General features: G+C 39.7%; 1 protein-coding gene and 1 long non-coding RNA gene across 2 annotated transcripts; one reads left to right on the forward strand and one right to left on the reverse strand.

Moving 5' to 3' along the window:
- Nucleotides 1-2502: 2502 nt before the first annotated feature.
- LOC112245073 (zinc finger protein 2 homolog) lies at nucleotides 2503-16300 on the reverse strand. The gene is made up of 2 exons (XM_042310838.1): nucleotides 15486-16300; nucleotides 2503-4987 (listed from the first exon to the last, which is right to left on the reverse strand). The coding sequence occupies exons 1-2, from the start codon at nucleotides 15811-15813 to the stop codon at nucleotides 3693-3695; spliced, it is 1623 nt and encodes a 540-aa protein (XP_042166772.1). The 5' UTR covers nucleotides 15814-16300; the 3' UTR covers nucleotides 2503-3692.
- A 115-nt stretch (nucleotides 16301-16415) lies between these two features.
- On the forward strand, nucleotides 16416-20724 carry LOC121841602. Its single transcript, XR_006080616.1, has 2 exons — nucleotides 16416-17003; nucleotides 19395-20724. It is a non-coding gene; the product is annotated as an uncharacterized LOC121841602 (long non-coding RNA).
- Nucleotides 20725-23423: the final 2699 nt, after the last annotated feature.

The raw sequence follows: 23423 nt of genomic DNA on the forward strand, positions 1-23423 counted from the left end.
TAGCACGAAGCAGAAGTCAAACCTACCACTTTGAAAGATTCATTTAAGCTTCAATTTAGTCCTACAGCAGCTCTAATCCTCCATCTTGCAATTGGCTTTGTTGAGTCCAGAAGAGGCTAAATCTACCACTATTTTAAGAGAAGTCTGTGCAAGTCGCTTTGAGATAAGACAGCTCAAACAAGCATTTTAGTCTGGGACTAAGCTTAAGATTTGCTGGGAAACCGGCCCTGATTGTTGTATATAGTATGACTAAATGTGTTTATTTCTGTGTTGCAGGGGCAGTCAAGAAATGGAACAGCAAGGCCACAGAACATGACATAAGCAGATCTGTGGGAGACCACCTCAAGCCCCCGGTAGAGCTGGGGTTGGTGTTTACCACTCCACCACACCTTCAGAAGGCTGGAAAAGTGGGATTGATCCATTTGTGTTTCAGTTTTCAGTAGTTGAATCCTTTGACGTATTGTTGATTTCAACATTTTTAATTTTCAACAAATTAACTGGGTTGGTTGAAAAGTGATATTAAACTTACATACCATGCACTATATTGACATAGTGGAAGAGAAACTGAATTTATACAGGTTTTTCATACTAAGATGGACCAAGATATGTTTTGCTTTTGCACATATTTGTTCATTGGGTTAGCAAGAGTCTGTTGATTGGTCAGTCATTGGGTTCATTTGTTTTACTATATGTTCAAATCAAGCTTTATTTATACAGCACATTTCAGACATGGATGCAACACAATGGCTTCACAGGAAAAAACAATGAAAATAAACAAATATTTACCACAACAAACATAAGAGGATAAAAAACAGAAGACAAGTGAAAGACTAATGAACATTCTAGAAAATGCCATTGATTAAAATATGAACAATTGGATGCAACATCCAACCCAAAATATCAGCTTGTTTTTACTACATTGTTTGTTATTACGTTCCCCAGCAAGAAAACATAAATGGAAAAACCAAAGCCTGTAACACCTTTCCCCTTAGTAAGGCTAGGCCTCCCGCTAGCGGGTCACCTGCCAACAACATCCGGTGAAATTGGACGGCGCGCAATTCAAATAAATAATCATAATATTAAACATTTATGAACATTTTTTTATTATCTAAAAAAAAAAACTTTATTTAACTAGGCAAGTCAGTTAAGAACAAATTCTTATTTTCAATGACGGCCTAGGAACAGTGGGTTAACTGCCTTGTTCAGGGGCAGAACGACAGATTTGTACCTTGTCAGCTCAGGGGTTTGAACTTACATACAAGTATCTTAAATTCTTGTTAATCTAACTGCATTGTCCGATTTACAATAGGCTTTACAGCGAAACCATGCGATTGTTTGAGGACGGCACAACATCTTTTCCAACCGGCACAGGCTTCATAAAAATCACAAATAGCGATTAAATCACTTATATTTGAAAATCTTCCACAGTTTGCAATCCCAAGGTTCCCAGCTACAACATGAATGGTCGTTTTGTTAGATAAAATTCTTGTATCCCAAAAAGTCAGTTCAGTTGGTGCCATCGATTTCAGTAATCCACTCATTCAACGTGCAGACAAAGGAGTCCAAAAAGCTACCGCTAAACTTTGTATAAACAAGTCAAACTACGTCTCTATTTAATTCTCAGGTATCCTAAAATCTAAATAAACTATAAAATTTCATACGGAAAGAAGTATGTTCAATAGAAAAGTAAAATTAGCAAGCGCACGCGGCGTCCTCTTCATCGTGCGCCAACAGACTGATATTGTACTGGGACTCTTTGTACAAAAACTTCAAATTCTTGCTCGTTTTTGAAGAAACAAGCCTGAAACAATGAACAAAGACTGGTGACATCTAGTGGAAGCTACAGGAATTGCAATCTGGGAGCTGGAATTACATAGAACCCATAGCTTTCCATTATAAGACCCTAGGAGCTCCAAAACAATTCCCGTTGGTTTTTCTTTCGCCTGCCATATCAATTGTGTTATAGTCTCTCATACATTATTTTGTGCCCAAAGTAAACTGCCTGTAGCTCAGGCCCTGAAGCCATGATATGCATATAATTGGTACCATTAGAAAGAAAACACTTTGAGGTTTGTAGAAATGCTAAAATAATGTAGAAGAATGGAGAAAAGCCAAAGAACAACCAACCAGAGACCATCCTCTTAGAATCGCAAGAGAAAGGTCATATTGAAAATTAGCTCCCTGCATGCAATTCCTATGGCTTCCACCGGGTGTCAGCAGTCTATATTCAAGGTTTCAGGCTTGTAACTTCAAAAACGAATAAGAAATATCAGTTTTAGTAGAGGGACACAGTCTTGGAAATTCTTGTTTGCGCGCTATGAAGACATTATGCACCTGCTAAAATCGGTTTCCTATTGAACATACTTCTTTCCAAAATAAATATTATAGTTTGATTACATTTTAGGGTATCTGAGGAGTAAATAGGATTTGCATTTTGACTTGTTGAAACAAAGTTTAGGGGTAGATTTTAGGATTCCTTTTGATGTTGGGCGCCGTCCTCAAACAATCGCATGGCATGTTTTCGCTGTAATAGCTACTGTAAATCAGAGAGTGCAGTTAGATTAACAAGAATTTAAGCTTGTTAAAATCCATAATATGATAATAATGATGATATATTCCAACAGGAAGTTGTCCCTCTAGCGGATCCATATTACCATGACTACCGGGACTCCTGTCCCTAAACTGATTATAGACTCAATTCATTATACTGCGTCCATGTGTATAACTAGCTGGACCCCTGTCCCTAAAACTGATTATAGATTTATTATACTGCGTTCATGTGTATAGGCTGCAAGTACATTGAAATTAAATTGTCTTCTTTTCAACTTTCACTTTCAACTAAAACTAAACTTATATTGTAGATCGGGCATAGTCTTATTTTCAATAACATTTTGCTAGGTGGGATAGCCCCAATGTCAGTCTTTACGTGTCCAAATCAATAGTCCAAACGCAAAAACAGTTTGTGATAAATTGAAAACATAAAATGTACTATATACACAAACATCTGCCACAATAATCGTATTTAAAAAAAAAAAACAAGCACCTTATTAACTGCAGAAGAACCAAAAACGCTGTTGTTTTGACAAGTAGAAATAAATCACTGATATCGATTAGGGGGAAATCAGGTTGTACTTGCTGTTGAAACTAACACAACTAAAAAAAGACATAGAAATGGGAGATATCTTTTACCTCACTGATTAGAGGACAACCTGCAGAAGACAGTCAGCTACATTTTGGAGTGATGCATTTAAATGTAGGGGTCACTAAACAAAGGAACGCAACACTTATTTGTCATCACTCATCGATATCATGTTGAAATCAATTGTGTGACAGGAGGGAGATGAGGTTGCACATTCTCTTAAAACTAAAAGCTCAAAACCCACACAACATCTGGGACTAATGCTAACATCACTGGTTAGAGGACAATTTGTAGAAAACAGCTGGCCACATTTTGAACTGTTGCATTTTGATTCAAGTGGGTCACCAACATGGTAAGTGTAACACAGCTCTTATTGTGTTCGTCACTTTTTGTTAAATCACATAAAAAGTACTCTTTCAATTCAGAGCTTGGATTTTTCCCAAGACTAATATCCATATCACGCTGAAATCAATTGAATGGGGCAAACGTTTAGGGTTCTACATTGTGAAATTCCTTTGTGACATAAATTCACTGATTTCACAAAATAACTCCTTCATGTATGTATTTTCTGATGTTTGATCAGAGATCTTTTATCAGAGTATCTCTTGTAACATTGATCACAGCTATAAGGTTTCTCTCCTGTGTGTGTTCTCTGGTGTGATGTCAGATGGCCAGATCGACCAAAACTCTTCCCACATTGACCACAGCTATAAGGTTTCTCTCCTGTGTGTATTCTCTGGTGAAGAGTCAGAGAGCAAGATCGACCAAAACTCTTCCCACATTGACCACAGCTATAAGGTTTCAATCCTGTGTGTGTTCTCTGGTGTAGAGTCAGAGAACCAGATGTAGTACATCTCTTCCCACATTGTTCACAGCTGTATGGATTCTCCCCTGTGTGTGTTCTCTGGTGTATTGTCAGCTGGCCAGATTGACCAAAACTCCTCCCACATTGACCACAGCTATAAGGTTTCTCTCCTGTGTGTGTTCGCTGGTGTAGAGTCAGAGAGCCAGATGTAGTAAAACTCTTCCCACATTGACCACAGCTATAAGGTCTCTCTCCTGTGTGTATTCTCTGGTGTGATGTCAGCTGGCCAGATCGACCAAAACTCTTCCCACATTGACCACAGCTGTAAGGTTTCTCTCCTGTGTGTATTCTCTGGTGCATTTTCAGGTGGCCAGATTGACCAAAACTCTTCCCACATTGACCACAGCTATAAGGTTTCTCTCCTGTGTGAATTCTCTGGTGTAGAGTCAGAGTGCCAGATGTAGTACATCTCTTCCCACATTGAACACAGCTATAAGGTTTCTCTCCTGTGTGTGTTCTCTGGTGTAATGTCAGCCGGCCAGATGTAGTACATCTCTTCCCACATTGACCACAGCTATAAGGTCTCTCTCCTGTGTGTATTCTCTGGTGTAATGTCAGATGGCAAGATTGACCAAAAGTCTTCCCACATTGACCACAGCTATAAGGTTTCTCTCCTGTGTGTATTCTCTGGTGTTGAGTCAGAGAGCCAGATCGACTAAAACTCTTCCCACATTGACCACAGCTATAAGGTTTATCTCCTGTGTGTATTCTCTGGTGTGATATCAGGCTGGTTGACTGAGTAAAACCCTTCCCACATTGAACACAGTTATAAGGTCTCTCTCCTGTGTGTGTTCTCTGATGAATTTGAATGCCTGATGAGGTGAATCTCTTCCCACAGTCAGAGCAGCAATGAATTCTCTTCCCTGTGGGTCTCTGCTGGCGTTTCTTGAGGTGTTCTGATCTGGAGAGACTTTTCTCTGCCTCTTCAGCATCATGAGGTTGTTGAGGCTCCCCAGAGGATCCACTATAGTCCCGTATCTCTCCTGTGTGAACAACAAAGTCAGACAGATGATTAAAGGCCCACAACAGTGGAAATCCACTGTAAGAGGTGATGCCAACAGCATAGCCATAATGTTGTACAACAATTGATGTCTGTAATGAATGTTAAAATTATTTGACAATAGTCTTAAAATGAGCAACAAGTCACATTTTGTCTAAAATTTCACATTAGTAGTAACATTAAGATTGTAGACTAGAAATAAGTTATTCATGTTGTTGAAACTCTAAGCAGTGTGGCAGAAGACTTTTGGTCTCCAATACAGGCCCCTTTCTGTGTTGTTAAAATTGCAGAACGAGAGCAATTTGGTTGCAGAAACACCTCCCTGCTAATGAGGAAACCACTAGTTATGGATGTAGTATATCTGGTGTCGTGGAAATTTCCTGTATTACCACATCATGAGAGAGCAAACCACACACACAAGTCAGAGTTATCATAAAGTCCATATTTTAATAATATATGAGCTTCACCATAGCCCTCTGACTCTCAGATCAATTCAGTGTCATAAATGAATTCTCTGAGAGTGCTTACAAAACAGTCCTTGGTATCATTTATAGCCAAGACACCCATCAAAACTCACATAACAAATAACAGATCTTAGGAACATTATACAAATAACCTTTTACCAGAAAAGGAGTATCCCATAATTTATAGCATTAGCTATAAATTATCGTTCAGTTTGGTCTCCTAAACCAAAGCTCCTATCTCGTTCTTGGTACCACTTAGAACCCAAAACATTACCTCATCCAATGGCATATATCAAATACACCCCTTCCTGGACAAGCTTACAAAGAGACGTGACTGGCACACAGACATTGTGGAGCGACCTAACTAGTTCCCCATTAATCACACCATCCCCTCACATGGTTTAGGAATAGTTTACAGACACATTCACAGATAAGACTAACCTGACCTCTCCCCCCTCTGGGCCCAAGTAACTTTTCCCCCACATAAGCATGCTTATGAAACTTAATAAAACATCTTATTTATAAATGTTACCAAAATAATTCTGATTCTGTCACAACACTGGTAATGAGGAAACCACTAGTTATGGATGTAGTATATCTGGTAATGAGGAAACCCCTAGTTATGGTTTCCATTGAGGCGGCAGGGTAGCCTAGTGGTTAGAGTGTTGGAGTAGTAACCGGAAGTTTGTAAGTTCAAACCCCTGAGCTGACAAGGTACAACTCTGTCGTTCTGCCCCTGAACATGCAGTTAACCCACTGTTCCTAGGCCTTCATTGAAAATAAGAATTTGTTAACTGACTTGCCTAGTTAAATAAAGGTCAAATTAAAATTAAAATAAATAAATGGATGTAGTATATCTGGTAATGAGGAAACCGCTAGTTATGGATGTAGTATATCTGGTAATGAGGAAACCACTAGTTATGGATGTAGTATATCTGGTAATGAGGAAACCGCTAGTTATGGATGTACTATATATGCCAGGAGCAAAAATGGTGAGCAAAGATTTTAGTTTTTCACAATGTATTCTGAATGTGAATGGGGGAAAACTCAGCGGAGTAACCTCCATTTCCAGGTTTCTTACGAGTGCATTTCACACTACTTTGGATTATAATTGTAAGGCTCCTGCTGAATATAATGTTTGTGTCATCACAACCGTTTTGTACTTAAAAAAAACACTTCAACCAGTAAAATGCGCTTTGGCTAGCTTTTCCATCAGCCTGACAATGAGGGTTTGTACACTGTTTGCGAAATTGGCTCATAACTTCACCTAACAACAAATATAGGAAAATAGCTCTGTGTGTTGTACAATAGCCTATCCATCAAGGAACAGTTCTCTCCACATTGAGCAAAGTATCTCTGTGCGCAAACAGACTAACAAGGCCCTACAGTAAATCAAGCAGACAATAACACATTATAAACATCAATTTGTTACGGATGTTGGATCCAACATGGAGCACGGCATAACTGTCTTTACCAGAGTAACGAATGAAGAAACACTGATTGTTGTTGCATGTCGTGATGTTTGTCATTTGACTGGAATTCAGAAAATTATTTCCTGGATCAGCTGATAGATGAACATGTGACTAACTAAACAGCTACAGTATTAAGTATTATGTGTAATTATTGAAGAACTGCGTTAATGACAGTATCCTATGGGTGTTGTCAATAAAGTTAAAAAATATATATATTTCACCTTTATTTAACTTCTTCTGGCTGGGGGCAGTATTGAGTAGCTTGGATGAATAAGGTGCCCAGAGTAAACTACCTGCTCCTCGGTCCCAGTTGCTAATATATGTATATTATTAGTATATTTGGATAGAAAACACTCTGAAGTTAAGAGTACGGTGATTGACAGAGTCGAAAGCCTTGGCCAGGTCGATGAAGACGGCTGCACAGTGCTGTCTTTTATCGATGGCTGTTATGATATCGTTTAGTACTTTGAGCGTGGCTGAGGTGCACCCGTGACCAGCTCGGAAACCGGATTGCACAGCGGAGAAGGTACAGTGGGATTCTAAATGGTCAGTGATCGGTGTGTTAACTTGGCTTTCGAAGACATTAGCAAGGCTGGGCAGGATGGATATAGGTCTGTAACAGTTTGGGTCTAGAGTGTCACCCCCTTTGAAGAGGGGGATGACCGCGGCAGCTTTCCAATCATTAGGAATCTCGGACGATACGAAAGAGAGGTTGAACAGACTAGTAATAGGGGTTGCGACAATGGAGGCAAATCATTTTTGAAAGACAGGGTCCAGATTGTCTAGCCCAGCTGATTTGTACGGGTCCAGGTTTTGCAACTCTTTCAGAACATCAGCCATCTGGATTTGGGTGAAGGAGAAGCTGGGGAGGCTTGGGCAAGTAGCTGCAAGGGTTGCGGAGCTGTTGGCCGGGGTTGGGGTAGCCAGGAGGAAAGCGTGGCCAGTCGTAGAGAAATGCTTATTGAAATTCTCAATTATCATGGCGTTATCGGTGGTGTCAGTGTTTCCTAGCCTCAGTGTAGTGGGCAGCTGGGATGAGGTGCTCTTATTCTCCATGGACTTTACAGTCTCCCAAAACCTTTTGGAGTTTGAGCTACAGGATGCAAATTTCTGTTTGAAAAAGCTAGCCATTGCTTTCCTAACTGACTGTGTGTATTGGTTCCTGACTTCTCTGAAAAGTTGCATATCACGGGGACTATTCGGTGCTAGTGCAGTACGCCACAGGATGTTTTTGTGCTGGTCGAGGGCAGTCAGGTCTGGAGTGAACCAAGGGCTATATCTGTTCTTAGTTACAATTTTTTTTAAAGGGGCATGCTTATTTAAGGTGGTGAGGAAATTACTTTTAAAAGAACAACCAGGCATCCTCTACTGATGGGATGAGGTCAAAATCCTTCCAAGATACCCGGGCCAGGTCGATAAGAAAGGCCTGCAAGTGTTTTAGGGAGCGTTTGACAGTGATGAGGGGTGGTCGTTTGACTGCGGACCTATAACAGATGCAGGCAGTGATCGCTGACATCCTCATTGAAAACAGCAGAGGTGTATTTGGAGGGCAAGTTGGTCAGGATAATATCTATAAGGGTGCCCATGTTTACAGATCTAGGGCTGTACCTGGTGGGTTCTTTATAATTTGTGTGAGATTGAGGGCATCTAGCTTGGATTGTAGGACGGCCGGGGTGTTAAGCATATCCCAGTTTAGGTCACCTAACAGAACGAACTCTGAAGATAGATGGGGGGCAATCAATTCACATATGGTGTCCAGGGCACAGCTGGGAGCTGAGGGGGGTCTGTAACAGGCGGCAACAGTGAGAGACTTATTTCTGGAGAGACTAATTTTTAAAATTAGAAGCTCAAACTGTTTGGGAATGGACTGGAAAGTATGACAGAACTTTTTGCAGGCTCTCTCTTTTTGACAGTTCTATCTTGACAGAAAATGTTGTAGTTGGGGATGGAAGTTTCAGAATTTTTGGTGGCCTTCCTAAGCCAGGATTCAGACACGGTAAGGACATCAAGGTTGGCGGAGTGTGCTAAAGCAGTGAGTAAAACAAACTTAGGGAGGAGGCTTCTGATGTTAACATGCATGAAACCAAGGCTTTATCGATTAGAGCAGTCAACAAATGAGAGTGCCTGGGGACACGCAGTGCCTGGGCTAACCTCTACATCACCCTAGGAACAGAGGAGTAGGATGAGGGTACGGCTAAAGGCTATCAGAACTGGTTGTCTAGTGCGTTGGGAACAGAGAATAAAAGGAGCAGATTTCTGGGCGTGGTAGGATAGATTCAAAGCATAATGTACAGAGAGGGGTATGGTAGGGTGCGGGTACAGTGGAGGTAAACCTAGGCATTGAGTGACGATAAGAGAGGTTGCATCTCTGGAGGCACCAGTTATGCTAGGTGAGTTCACCGCATATGTGGGAGGTGGGACAAAAGAGTTCTCTGAGGCATGTTGAGTGGGACTAGGGGCTCCGCAGTAAAATAAAACTACTACCCTAAACAACAGTATACAAGGCATATTGACATTAGAGAGACATAAAGCAATCACAGGTGTTGATTGGGAGAGCTAGCTAAGACAACAACGGGTAAGACAACAGTTAATCAGCTAAGACAACAACAGGTAAAATGGCGATGAATGGGCAGAGGGGGTCAGTTAACTACACACAGGGCCTGAGTTCAAGGCTGGGGCCGACAGATAAACAAAATAAAACAAAATGGAGAACCGTGATTAACATCTTATGGCTACAGGGGCAGAATTGAGTAGCTTGGATGAAAGGTGCCCAGAGTAAACGGCCTGCTCCTCAGTCCCAGTTACTAATATATGCATACTATTATTAGTATTGGATAGAAAACACTCTGAAGTTTCTAAAACTGTTTGAATTATGTCTGTGAGTATAACAGAACTCATATGGCAGGCAAAATCCTGAGAAAAAATCCAAACAGGAAGTGGAAATTCTGAGGCTGGTAGAGTTTCAACCAAGATCCCATTGAAATCACAGCGAGATATGAATGAGTATTCACTTCCTACGGCTTCCACTAGATGTCAACAGTCTGTAGAACTTTGTCTGATGACTCCACTGTGAAGGGGAGCCGAATGAGAATAGAATGAGTCACCACGTTCATGTGAGGAGGACCTCCGTTCCACCGCTCATTTGAAGTCAATATAATTCTCCGGTTGGAACGTTATTCAAGATATATGTTAACAACATTCTAAAGATTGATTCAATACATCGTTTGACATGTTTCTACTGACTGTTACGGAACATTTGGACATTTCGTCAGGTTTAGTGAACGCGCTTCGGGACTTTGGAATTGTTTACCAAACGCGCTAACCAAAGTAGCTAATTGGACATAAATAACGGACATTATCGAACAAATCAAGCATTTATTGTGGACCTGGGATTCCTGGGAGTGCATTCTGATGAAGATCATCAAAGGTAAGGGAATATTTATCATGTAATTTCTGGTTTCTGTTGACTCCAACATGGGGGCTAATTTGGCTATTGTTCTGAGCTCCTTCTCAGATTATTGCATGGTTTGCATTTTCCGTAATTTAAAAAAAAAATCTGACACAGCGGTTGCATTAAGGAGAGGTATATCTATAATTCCATGTGTATAACTTGTATTATCATCTACATTTATGATGAGTATTTCTGTTGAAACGATGTGGCTATGCAAAATCACTTGATGTATTTGGAACTAGTGAATCTAATAAACCAATGTAAACTGATTTTTTAATATAAACTTTATCAAACAAAACATGCATGTATTGTGGAACATGAAGTCCTATGAGTGTCATCTTGATGCAGATAAAATTAATCACTAACCTTGAATTATCTTGATTTCTGCTTTTTGTGAATGCTATATTTCGCTGGAAAATGGCTGTGCTTATTGTGGTTTGGTGGAGACCTAACATAATCGTTTGTAGTGCTTTCGCTGAAAACTCTATTTGAAATCGGACACTTGGTGGGATAACAACAAGATTACCTTTAAAATTATATAAGACACGTGTTTGTTTTAGGAATTGTAATTGTGATATTTCTGTGGTTTGAATTTGGCGCCCTCAATTTTCACTGGTAGTTGTCATATCGATCCCGGTATTGGGATTGCAGCCATAACAAGGTACGCCATTCGTGAAAATCTATTTTTACACTGGGAGCAGAAAATGCTTTTCTCCTGTGTGTATTCTTTCATGCCTTTTCAGGTTAGTTAACATGGTAAAACTCTTTCCACACTGGGAACATTGGTAAGGCTTTTCTCCTGTGTGTATCCTCTCATGAGCTTTCAAGTGCCCTATCCGAGTAAAACTCTTTCCACACTGGAAACATTGGTAAGGCTTTTCTCCTGTGTGTAGTCTCACATGCAGTTTTAGGTTCCCTATCCAGCAAAAATTATTTTCACAGTGGGAGCAGTGGTGTTGTCTCGCTGGTTTGGGCATCTCTGGGCCTGGTTCCCCTGAAGGACTCTTCCTGCTGTCAGAGTGAGAGTCTGGTTCCTCTCCTTGCAAAGACACACAGAGTATGTCATTAAACACAGACCTAAATGAAACCTCCACATGATAAAACTGTCTTCCTATGAGGTTTAATCTAGACTTGATCCCTCAATAAAAGAGCAGAACTGGTCATTACAGAGTGGTTGTAGTGCTTTGTAGGCTGGGTAAATTCATTTGAATTCAATACATTTTTTGACAGCATCCCTTTTGATTTAAAAAAAATATTTCCTTACATGTTTGACTATGGAAGAAGTGGTAAGAAAGTGACTTTATGTAGCTGAATGTAAAAACATTCATGAGATATACAGTACCAGTCAAAAGTTGACACACCTACTCATTCCAGGGGTTTTCTTTATCTTTACTATTTTTTACATTGTAGAATAATAGTGAAGACATCAAAACTATGAAATAACACATATGGAATCATGTAGTAACCAAAAAAGTGGTAAACAATTAAAAATATATTTGAGATTTTTCAAAGTAGCCACCCGTTGCCTTGAAGACAGCTTTGCACACTCTTGGCATTCTCTCAACCAGCTTCACCTGGAATGCTTTTCCAACAGTCTTGGAGGAGTTCCCACATATGCTGAGCACTTTTTGGCTGCTTTTCCTTCACTCTGTGGTCCAACTCACCCTGAACCATCTCAATTGGGTTGAGGTTGGGTGATTGTGAAGGCCAGGTCAGCTGGTGCAGCACTCCATCACTCTCCTTCTTGGTAAAATAGCCCTTACACAGCCTGGAGGTGTGTTGGGTCATTGTCCTGTTGAAAAACAAATGACAGTCCCACTAAGCGCAAACCAGATGGGATGGCGTATCGCTTCAAAATGCTGTGGTAGCCAGACAGGTGTGTGCCTTTCCAAATCATGTCCAATCAAGTTGTAGAAACATCTCAACGATGATCAATGGAAACAGGATGCACAGCTGAGCTCAAAGTAGAGTCTCATAGCAAAGGGTCTGAATACTAAAATAAGTTTTTTTTTCTTTTTTTTCTCTAAACCCATTTTCTCTTTGTCATTATGGGGTATTGTGTGTAGATTGATGAGGATTTGTATTTATTTAATCCATTGTAGAATAAGGCTGTAACGTAACAAAATGTGGAAAGAAGTGACAAAAAAAGGGTTAAATACTTTAAAAAATATATCTCTAGATAAATAAATATTTATATTTGTTATTATATCTCTCAGATAAAGGACAGACACTCAGAACAAACTTCCTTTAGATGTTTTGGGGGAAACAATGTTACTATGGTTACTGTTGTGCCATGTTGTGAATGTTATCCAATGTGTTATAGCAGTACGGCCAAATTATGTTTTGACATAAATCAACTGTTGAATATTTTTTGTTCATACTTCAAGGCATCTTACAACTCAAACTCAGAAAGCCAAATGATCCTTGGTATAACCTTAAAACAGTACTATACTGGGGAAGCCCTTCATATTAGAGGGTGTTTCTACAGTACTATACTGGGGAAGCCCTTCATATTGGAGGGTGTTTCTACAGTACTATTCTGGGGAAGCCCTTCATGTTATTTAAACCTTCGCTTAGAAGAACCTCCCCCTCAGACAAGGCTTAGACTGTAATGGGTTAAACTATCTGAAATGTACATTACTCTGAGACTAGTTATCCTGGGATCTTACATCTTACATTACTCAGACTAGTTATCATGGGGAATAGTTTTAATAAATTTGCAAAAAATCTAAACCTGTTTTTGCTTTGGCATTAAGGGGTATTGTGATGGCATTATGGGGTATTGTGTGAAGATTGATGAGGATTTAAAAAATAATTATCTATTTTAGAATAAATGGATGCAGCGATATTACATTTTTGGCCAATATTTTCCTTCTCCCAAAAACGATACCGATAACCGATATTTTAAATTTTAGTGGCCTTTTAAGCATTCTAGTACAGTTAACAAACACACACACGGACACAGCTGTCTAAGTCACTGCATCTCAGTGCAAGAGGCGTCACTACAGTCCCTGGTTCCAATCCAGGCTGTATCACATCCGGCCGTGATTGGGAGACCCACAGTAGTTCGCTGTTATTGGTGTAGAGAGGAAGACAAAGGAGAGGGATCCCACAGTAGTTGTCTGTTATTGGTGTAGAGAGGAAGACAAAGGGGAGGGATCCCACAGTAGTTGTCTGTTATTGGTGTAGAGAGGACGACAAAGGAGAGGGATCCCACATGTGGATAGGAAGATACAAATGATCCTTATTACTAGAACATTTTCATTTTAGGAATTGTACAACTTTAGCTCTCTAGGTCAAGCCAGTAGGCTACAGTAGGTTGTATCTCTCTAGGTCATGCCAGTAGGTTGTATCTCTCTAGATCAAACCAGTAGGCTACAGTAGGTTGTATCTCTCTAGGTCAAGCCAGTAGGTTACAGTAGGTTGTATCTCTCTAGGTCATGCCAGTATGTTACAGTAGGTTGTATCTCTCTAGGTCATGCCAGTATGTTACAGTAGGTTGTATCTCTCTAGATCAAATCAGTAGGCTACAGTAGGTTGTATCTCTCTAGGTCAAGCCAGTAGGTTACAGTAGGTTGTATCTCTCTAGGTCATGCCAGTATGTTACAGTAGGTTGTATCTCTCTAGGTCATGCCAGTATGTTACAGTAGGTTGTATCTCTCTAGGTCATGCCAGTAGGCTACAGTAGGTTGTATCTCTCTAGGTCATGCCAGTAGGTTACAGTAGGTTGTATCTCTCTAGGTCATGCCAGTAGGTTACAGTAGGTTGTATCTCTCTAGGTCATGCCAGTAGGTTACAGTATGTTTTATTTCTCTAGGTCATGTCAATATGTTACAGTAGGTTTTATCTCTCTAGGTCATGCCAGTAGGCTCCAGTAGGTTGTATCCAAGTGGTTCTCTCTCTGTAGGTCATTGGGAGACCCACATTAGTTGTCTGTTATTGGTGTAGAGAGGACGACAAAGGAGAGGGATCCCACAGTAGTTGTATGTTATTGGTGTAGAGAGGAAGACAAAGAAGAGGGATCCCACATGTGGATAGGAAGATACAAATTATCATTATTGCTAAAAAATATTCATTTTAGGAATTTTACAACTTTAGCTCTCTAGGTCAAGCCAGTAGGCTACAGTAGGTTGTATCTCTCTAGGTCATGCCAGTATGTTACAGAGCTTACATCCCACTAGGCCATGCCAGTAGACTACAGTAGCTTGTATCTCTCTAGGTCATGCCAGTAGGTTACAGTAGGTTGTATCCCTCTAGGTCATGCCAGTAGGTTACAGTAGGTTGTATCTCTCTAGGTCATGCCAGTAGGTTACAGTAGGTTGTATCTCTCTAGGTCATGCCAGTAGGTTACAGTAGGTTTTATCTATCTAGGTCCTGCCAGTAGACTACAGTAGGTTGTATCCAAGTGGAAACAATTATCAACCCAATGTGGAAAGTGTCGAATTTGGTCAACAACAAAATGAATGTCTTATTTGCTACGTGAAGTTTGCTTGATCCAACAGAAGTGTCGTAATGATTCGGTTGTTATGTGGACACATGACATACCGACAACGTTGATAAAAACACTATAGGAGTGGTCTCCAGATTGCTATGCATATTCATGCTAGTAGTTTAGCATCTCTCTCCATTGAATACAGGCGGATGAGGACAACAACCCTCATAGAATATAAACAATAGATAACAATAATAAGATGTATCCACCAATCCAAAGAAACGATAGGTGGGAGCTAGACAACCCACAGTGCTGCTTTGTGGACAACGACTCCCTATCTCAAGGCCATGTGTTAGGGCAGAGACTTCTTGTCAGTATATCCATCATCTTTGGTGAAGCCAACCAAACTCTCACATGGCACTATTGGGGGCACGGTGTAGTAAATCACTAAAAATCCAACATTAAAATCACATAGACCCTTCTCAAATATATATGTTAAGTGACTTTTTGGAAACGGAACGGAGAAATCCAGGGGTAGCTCGCTCTCTACGTCGTCTGATTCTAGACATATCAGTCATCATCTTAGGGCCCTCCGTTGAAGAGGTATTGACGAGCCAACTCCGAATATCCAAAATTAAAAACCAATTTAAGGAGGAACTTACTGGTGTTAATCAGATCTCCTATCTCCTCCTCTTCATCTTTCAATGTGACAGTAATCTCCCCTTCCTTCTTCACTCCAAAAACGACATCCTCCTCTTCTTTTACTGTCACATCCTCCTTCTCTTTCACTCTGAACGCGTCTTCCTCTTCTTTCACTGAAACGTCTTTCTCTTCTTCTTTCACTGTAACAGCCTCACCCTCTACTTGTTTTACTGTAACATCCTCCTCTTCCTTCTCCTCTTTCACGACAATGTTCAGCCCCAGACCTTCTTTCTCCGTCCAGCAGACCTCATCTTCTTTAACAGGAGGGGAGTAGTTTAGGGAACTCATGGTCGGGGATGTTAGCTAGGTAGCTAATTATTAGCGACTAGACTAGTGCTAACTTAACCAGCCAGCTACTATAGCTGACTAACAGAAAATAACGTAATATTAAATAGATTAACAAGTATATACAACAGAAGTGTGTCTAAAACACAGTAGTTAATATACACCGAAAGCGTGTAAATAGCTTGAATATTTCGGCTATATTGGCTAAGCTAGCGAAGTGGTTGACGAGCTGTTTATGAAGAACCGTCCACTAGAATATACGTCACGCTGGGAGCGTCGCCTGAAAGACGCACATCGCCGTCTGCTGACTGGAGGGGAAACGCAGTTGAGGATCATATTTTATTTTCAGACAAAGTTAATTTTAAATGGATTTAATTAAATAATACTATTATATTGAGACATAAATAGACAGGAATGTGTTGATTGATTAGTGCGAATAAAACATGTTTATTACTGCGCATTTAAGGCAGTTTCATTAAGTCATACTAAATCTAAATAAGTAGCTAACAATACATCATGTAGATCTATATAATGAACAGACTAGGTCTATACTGCTCCTACATGGTGTAACAATACATCATGCAGATGTATATAATGAACAGACTAGGTCTATACTGTTCCTGCTAATAATATTTGTGTAATTCTCAAAACTTTTGGCCAGGACTGTACATTTTACTCAACTGCGTTACACTGGTGAGTAAAAACTCAGGCGTCTGATTCCTACCCTTTAACTTGTCTGAAAATAAAATAAACATTTTACTCAACTGCGTTTCCCACTCCAGTCAGCAGAGGGCGGTCTGGGAATTTAAGATTATGCTATTGGTGTGACGTATAATCTAGTGGACGGAACGCTTATTTCAACAGCAGCAACAGTTTGTCAGACACCTCGGTAGCTTGTTAGACAAAATAGACAAACCAATTAAGCTATTTAGACGCTTTAGTGTGTATTAACCACTGTGTTTTAAACCCACTTCTGTCGTCTAGTTAGTTATCAGATTTCATTTCATATTTACGGTGTTGTTGTTAGTCAGCTAGCGGGCTGGTTAAGTTAGCATTAGCCTAGCTAACATCCCCGACCATGACCCCGACCGACCACTAAGCTACTCCTTCTGCTAAAGAAGCGGTGGTCTGCTGGACGGAGGAAGAAGTTATCGTGGAAGAGGAGACTGTTTCAATACAAAAACAAGTAGAGGGTAAGGCTGTTACAGTGAAATAAGAGAGAGAGGATGATGCAATTGCTACATCAATATTTTGACTTTTAAATTATTTTTTTATAGCCATTGATTCTTCAAGAATATAACACATGCCTCATGAGCTTAGTTCAACTGTTGTACCCCATCAGAACCCCAAATAAGCTTTTTTTTACCCCAATGTCTAGAAACAATGTAAATGTAAACCAACACTGTATAGCCTCAACATGGTTAAAACTATAATGTTGATATCATGGATGGTCAGTCCTTGCATCCATCGGTCTGTCTATGAATTTGAGAGTAGTTACATTTCTCCAGCCCCATCCATCATCTTATTACCAAAACAGTGGTGGAATTACAGCTTTGTTATTGTTTCAACTGCAGATTGATTGCTTGGTGTGTGGCTTTTTTAAAGGGACAACCTAGGTTTCAAAAAGCAACAAAATGGCTGCCCAGAGACTTCGTTTGGTAAAGAGCTGAGGGATGGGGGCTGGAGAAATGTAACTACTCTCGTGCCGAATGGTGAGAGCTGGAAATATTTTACGAAAATACTTTGAGGAACTATTGTCATTTAGCAATTGATTTCATTAAGACTTTGTTTACTTGCTGTTTGGAGGTGAAAAAAAATTACTTTGAGAAGCTCCTCAACTCATTATTGGTACAGCGTTAAGACAATGGGAAATACTATCAGACATCCCCAAATGGGCACATTTATAGGTCTACATTTGTGTGCAGGCCAGGCAGACTAATCCTACTACTATATGTGTAATCAGGTGTGCGTCCTTACTCAACATTGACAGGAGTGTTTCAAACAAAAGACAATGAATACATTTACAAAACTGACGCATCTTGCGGGGTCAGGTCTGGGTGGTCTGCCAGGGGCTGTTTCATTTAGTATCCGTTTGGGTCGCATTATGAAAACCTCCTTCCTTCGTTCCCCTCCTTCAGGAAACAGTAGTTTTAGTCATAATGTTAAGCTTGTCATATGATGAACTTCAACTTAAATACTGGATCTTGCTGTGGGACAATTTTGACAGTCAAATTACAAACATCATGACATGCAACAACAACCAAAGTGGTTCTTCATTCATTACTCTGGTAAAGACAGTTATGCCATGCTCCACATTGGATCCAACATCCCTAACAAATTGGTGTTTATAATGTGTTATTTTCTGCTTGATTTACAGTAGGGTCCCGTTAGTCTGTTTGGACACGGATATAATTTGCTCAGAATGTGTAGAGAACTGTTCCTTGATGGATAGGCTATTGTACAACACACAGAGCAATATTCCTTTATTGAGGACATTTAGAATCACCACACATTAGAGAGTAGCCTAGTGGGATTATTCACAAAATTATCTGGTGATCAGGTTATGAAATGTAATGACAACGCCATTTTAGTTTCCATGTTTCACCTGAAATATTAAATGATTTATAGTCCTAGGTCTGTGTTATTGTTAGGGAAAGTTATGGGTCCTACAGTAGGTCTATGTTATTGTTAGGAGAAGTTGTGGGTCCTACAGTAGGTCTGTTGTTGTTAGGTGAATTTATTGGCCAATGTGTTAAACACTTAGTGTACAAACCCTCATTGTCAGGCTGATGGCAAAGCTAGCCAAATAGCATTTTACTGGTTGAAGTGTTTAAGTATAAAGCAATTGATTTGTGGCAATAACACACATATTAAGCAGGAGGTTCAAATGAGCCTTACAATTATAATCCAAAGTAATGTGAAATGCACTCATAAGCAACCTGGAAATGGAGGCTATTATTGCTGTCAGCCTATGAGAACACCCCTGAGTTTTCCCCCATGGTGGTGAATTAGTGAATAGACACAGAGCTTAATGTGAGTTTCCTTGAGTAGCACTCCTGATCTTGCACTGTAATATTCAGAATACATTGTGAAACTAAAATCTTTGCTCACCATTTTTGATCTTGCTCTGATAGTGCGCTGTAATATTCAGAATACATTGTTGAAAATCTCAAATCATAATAAAAAAATAAAATGGCTCACAATTTTTGTTCCGGGCAGATATACTACATCCATAACTAGCGGTTTCTGCATTAGCAGGGAGGAATTTCTGCAACCAAAGTGTGTGTGCATCGCCCTCCTGGCGCAATTTTATTAAACACAGAAAGGGGCCTATATTGGAGACCAAAAGTCTTCTGGCACACTGCTTAGGATTTAACGTTTGAATAACTTATTTCTAGCCCACAATCATCGATGTTACTACTGTGAAAACGAGAAAACAAGACAATTGTCATATAATTTAACAGGCGTAAATTGTTGTACAACTTCATGGGTATGCTCTGGGCATCACCTTTTACCTCAAATTAACAGTGGATTTCTGCTGTTGTGCGACTTTAACCGTCTGTCTGACGTTGTCATTCACACAGGAGAGAGACGGGACTATCGCGGGTCCTGGGGAGGGCCTAACAACATCATGATGCTGACGAGACAGAGAAGAATCTCTCCGCATCAGAACTGCTCAAGAAACACCAGCAGAGACCCACATGGAAGACATCTCATTACTGCTCTGACTGTGGGAAACGTTGCAAATCTTCATCAGAACTTAAAATACACCAGCGAGTACACACAGGAGAGAAACCTTATAGCTGTGATCAATGTGCGAGGAGTTAAACTCAGTCAAGCTCCCTGAAATCACACCATAGAACACACACTGGAGAGAAACCTTTAATCTGTGATCAATGTGGGAAGAGTTTTACTCAGCTAAGCAGCCTGACAGTACACAGGCGGGGACATACAGGACAGAAACCTTATAGCTGTGGTCAATGTGGGAAGAGTTTTACTACATCTAGCTATCTAACTAAACACCAGAGAATACACACAGGATATATATCTTATGGCTGTGATCACTGTGGGGAGAGTTTTATTCGGCTACAAACCCTGAAATCACACCAGAGAATACACACTGGAGAGAAACCTCATAGCTGTAATCAATGTGGGAAGAGATACTCTGATAAAAGATCTGATTAAACATCAGAAAATACATGAAGGAGCTGTTTCATGATATCAATTAATTAATGTCACAATGTAGAATGTCTTAACATTGTAGTAGGAGTATTTTAATGATGTCAGAATGTAGAACCCTAAACATTTGTTAAATTGATATTGGCCTCAATGAAAAAAATCCAGTCTCTGAATCGAAAGAGTATTATCTATGAGATTTATCAAAAAGTGACTAACAAAAAAAGAGTTCTGTTACATTTAACATGTTGGTGACCCACTTGAATCAAAATGCAACACTTCGAAATGTTTAGGTTTTCAATATATCCCAAACTGTTTCTGCTTATTGGTTATTGATTTGGACATGTTAAAACTGCGCTATTCCCATTTAGCAAAATGTCATTCAAAAGACGTTGAAAATAAGACTATGCCCGACGTCCAATATATGTTGGTTGTAGTTGAAAGTGAAAGTTGAAAAGATGTCTTTTCAGGTCGTTTTTTCAATGACTTGAAAAAAAGCTTAATTTCAATGTACTTGCAGCTTATACACATGGATGCAGTATAATAAATTGGTCTAATCATTTTGATTAACAATCCTACATCACTCCAGTATTTCTTGACAACATTCAAGTGCTAATTGTCATTATTCCACTACTAAAGAAGTATGACTCAAATCACCTCATATTTCATTTCCTCATATTTGCTTCCCTATTAGAGATGAGTTTTGTTTGGGCTTGTTCCAAGGGGACGAGAGTTCTAGAAGCTAGTGAGTTTTAGGATTCTAAAAAATGAAAAAGGAGAAGAAATTATGTTGTATATGATTATTTACAAGTATGTTTTTTTTCTTGTTTTTAGCAAGTTGTTTTCTGTTGGTGGTGAGCAAACTTGTTCAACAAAATATAGGATATATTTGTTGTCCTAAGGGGGAAGGTGTTGCAGGCTTTGGTTTTTCCATTTATGTTTTGAGGTTGGACTTTAGCACGTCTAGCTCGTTGGGCGCACAGATTGGTGTCACCTCGTTAGTCAGTATGTGTTACACGTGCTGGCTTGTCCATCTTGTTAGTGGGAAGGTGTTTCACCTGAGCTGGTCCAGGTTCTATTTAAGAGTGTCTGGCCTAGTGCTCCAGTTGTCTTGATAGATGTGGAGAGTCAACACATTTAGTTGCTCCACTTTTTTGGTTTACTTCCTGTCTAAGTTTGGTGTGGGTTTTTCTTTTGTTTTCCTCTTCTTGGGCAGATTTAGTGGGTCTCATGATAGGTGTCTTGTATGTCCCAGTTGTTGTTACTAGTCAACTTTCAGTGGACACAGAGCAAAACTGCAAGATTATGTTATAATACTTTTATTGCATTAAATGGTTGTTTTATGCAACAGAATAGAGTGTTCTTAGAACTATTGTGTCTGTGTGTTCTACTGGGATGGGCCTCTGGGAGATAACACTGACAGGAGATTTACAATGTATTTTGTGCGATAACCTAAAGAGACCGCATTCCAGAGCATGAGTTAATGTTTCTGTTCTATATGGTACCAGGGAGAGATGACCCCAGGGCCAGACTCTACACAAAGAGTACTATTTTTACAGCAGATACGGTCTGCTGAGAATTATAAGTATCTTTCATACAAATCTTAACCTTGTGACCCGTTCTATACATCTGTTAGTCGTCATGTAGGTTGAAAGGGGTGTATCTTGGCTGTAAAAGACCTTTGTACTTTCATCTGGGCGTGATTGGTCGACCAGCCATCATTATCGTAGAGCACTCAATTGATTGACTTTATGTGTACGTTGTATTGACCTGCTCCCTTATTATTAAGTGAATAAAGATTTATTTTAAGAAGAACTCTGACTTGTGTGATAAGTTTGTCTCATTTGATATTAAAGAAATTAACCACCACATTTGGCGATGGGGATGTGAATCCTGATTTGGTGACCGCTCCTGACGACCTGGGTAAATGGTTGTTGAAGGAATTTAATTCCTCTGTTTTAATTCCCAATTAAAATTAAACAGTCTGTCAATTCATAAGAATTTGTAAGACCCTTATTTTATAGGAATGGACAGAGCCCGGTCTTAAATGTCAAGTAACAGCCTTTATTCAAGAGTACTGCCACAATACAGGTTACCACAGGTTATAAACTGAAAATGACGTCATTAGTTCTAACACTACCCTGTGCCATCTCCGTTCCAGTACCAAGGCTGTGTCTCAAGCCTTCCCACATCCGTCTCCCTACCAATTTAATATAATTTACGAGTCAAGGTTTTCTTGTGTAGATAAGCATTCTAGCCAGTCTGATTCATTTGTACCAAGGAACAGACCATCATTGTTACTAAACTCTTGACCACATTCACTTCAGTACTGGGATCAGATAAGAAAATTCATACATATACAGTAACATTTAGTATTTTGATTAGTACATATACAGTAACATAATAGTATTCTGATTAGTACATCCTGATTGAAATGTATACATAATTAGTCATTATAGATAATTCCCTTAACAATGGTGCACGAGGGATCCCTCTAACTTGGGATCTTAGGGAGATCACACTTCAGGAACGGAGCAGATGGACCCACCTTTGATCTGAGAGGCAGCGAGCCGAGTGGATACCACATCTCCAACCTAGTTTTTTTTTTAAGAAAGAGGCGAGCAAAACAAGTCGAGTTTTAAGAAGTGTGTATTCTTGTTTGTTATATTGAGTGTGTATTCTTGTTTGAGGGGGGCACCCCATTTTAGAAGTATTAAAATATGTAAATGTATGAGTTGCATTATCCTAGGAACTAACCATGATATAGAAATGTGAAAATATTTCTGCAGGTTAAAATATTGTTCAAAAACAACTAATTGATTAGGTATGTTTGGGAATAGCATTGTGTGACTGGTATGAGAGTTACGTGACTCTGATATGAGAGATGTGCGACTGTGATATGTGAGTTGTGTGACTGAGTCTTAATCAGAATTTTGGATGGTAACATAGATCTGTAGTTCCTCACAGACATCTATAGTTCCTCAGAGATCTATAGGTCCTCAGAGATCTATAGGTCCTCACAGAGATCTATAGGTCCTCACAGAGATCTATAGGTCCTCACAGAGATCTATAGGTCCTCACAGAGATCTATAGTTACTCACAGAGATCTATAGTTCCTCCTAGAGATCTATAGTTCCTCATATAGAAATATGCTTAATCAGATGATTGACATGTGGATAGTAAGCTTTAATATAACGTTATCTTGGGGTTCCGTTACTTCCCTGCCCATCAGAGTATCATGGAGTGGTATTGAGAGAGGAGTGATATTTCAGAAAGCAGCGGAAGGTCTATAGTTCCTGCGAGGTTTGATTTTGCCGTGGTCTCTGGGAGGTTAGAGAACCGTTGAATCCCGGTCATTGTCCGGGAAACAAACTTATATTTTTTTGGTTCCACTGGGAGTATGTTTGGAGAGCTGCTTCGTAGCTATGGACTGTCCT

Source organism: Oncorhynchus tshawytscha, linkage group LG32 (genome assembly GCF_018296145.1).
Source record: "Oncorhynchus tshawytscha isolate Ot180627B linkage group LG32, Otsh_v2.0, whole genome shotgun sequence".
NCBI classification, from domain to species: Eukaryota; Metazoa; Chordata; class Actinopteri; order Salmoniformes; family Salmonidae; genus Oncorhynchus; species Oncorhynchus tshawytscha.

Bases quoted from the DNA above. Each gene is read 5' to 3' on its own strand.
- LOC112245073 (XM_042310838.1), bottom strand. From the start codon at position 15,813: ATGAGTTCCCTAAACTACTCCCCTCCTGTTAAAGAAGATGAGGTCTGC. The intron at 4,988-15,485 runs GTAAGTTCCTCC...TTGTTCACACAG, and splicing joins AGGAGATCTGATTAACACCA to GAGAGATACGGGACTATAGT.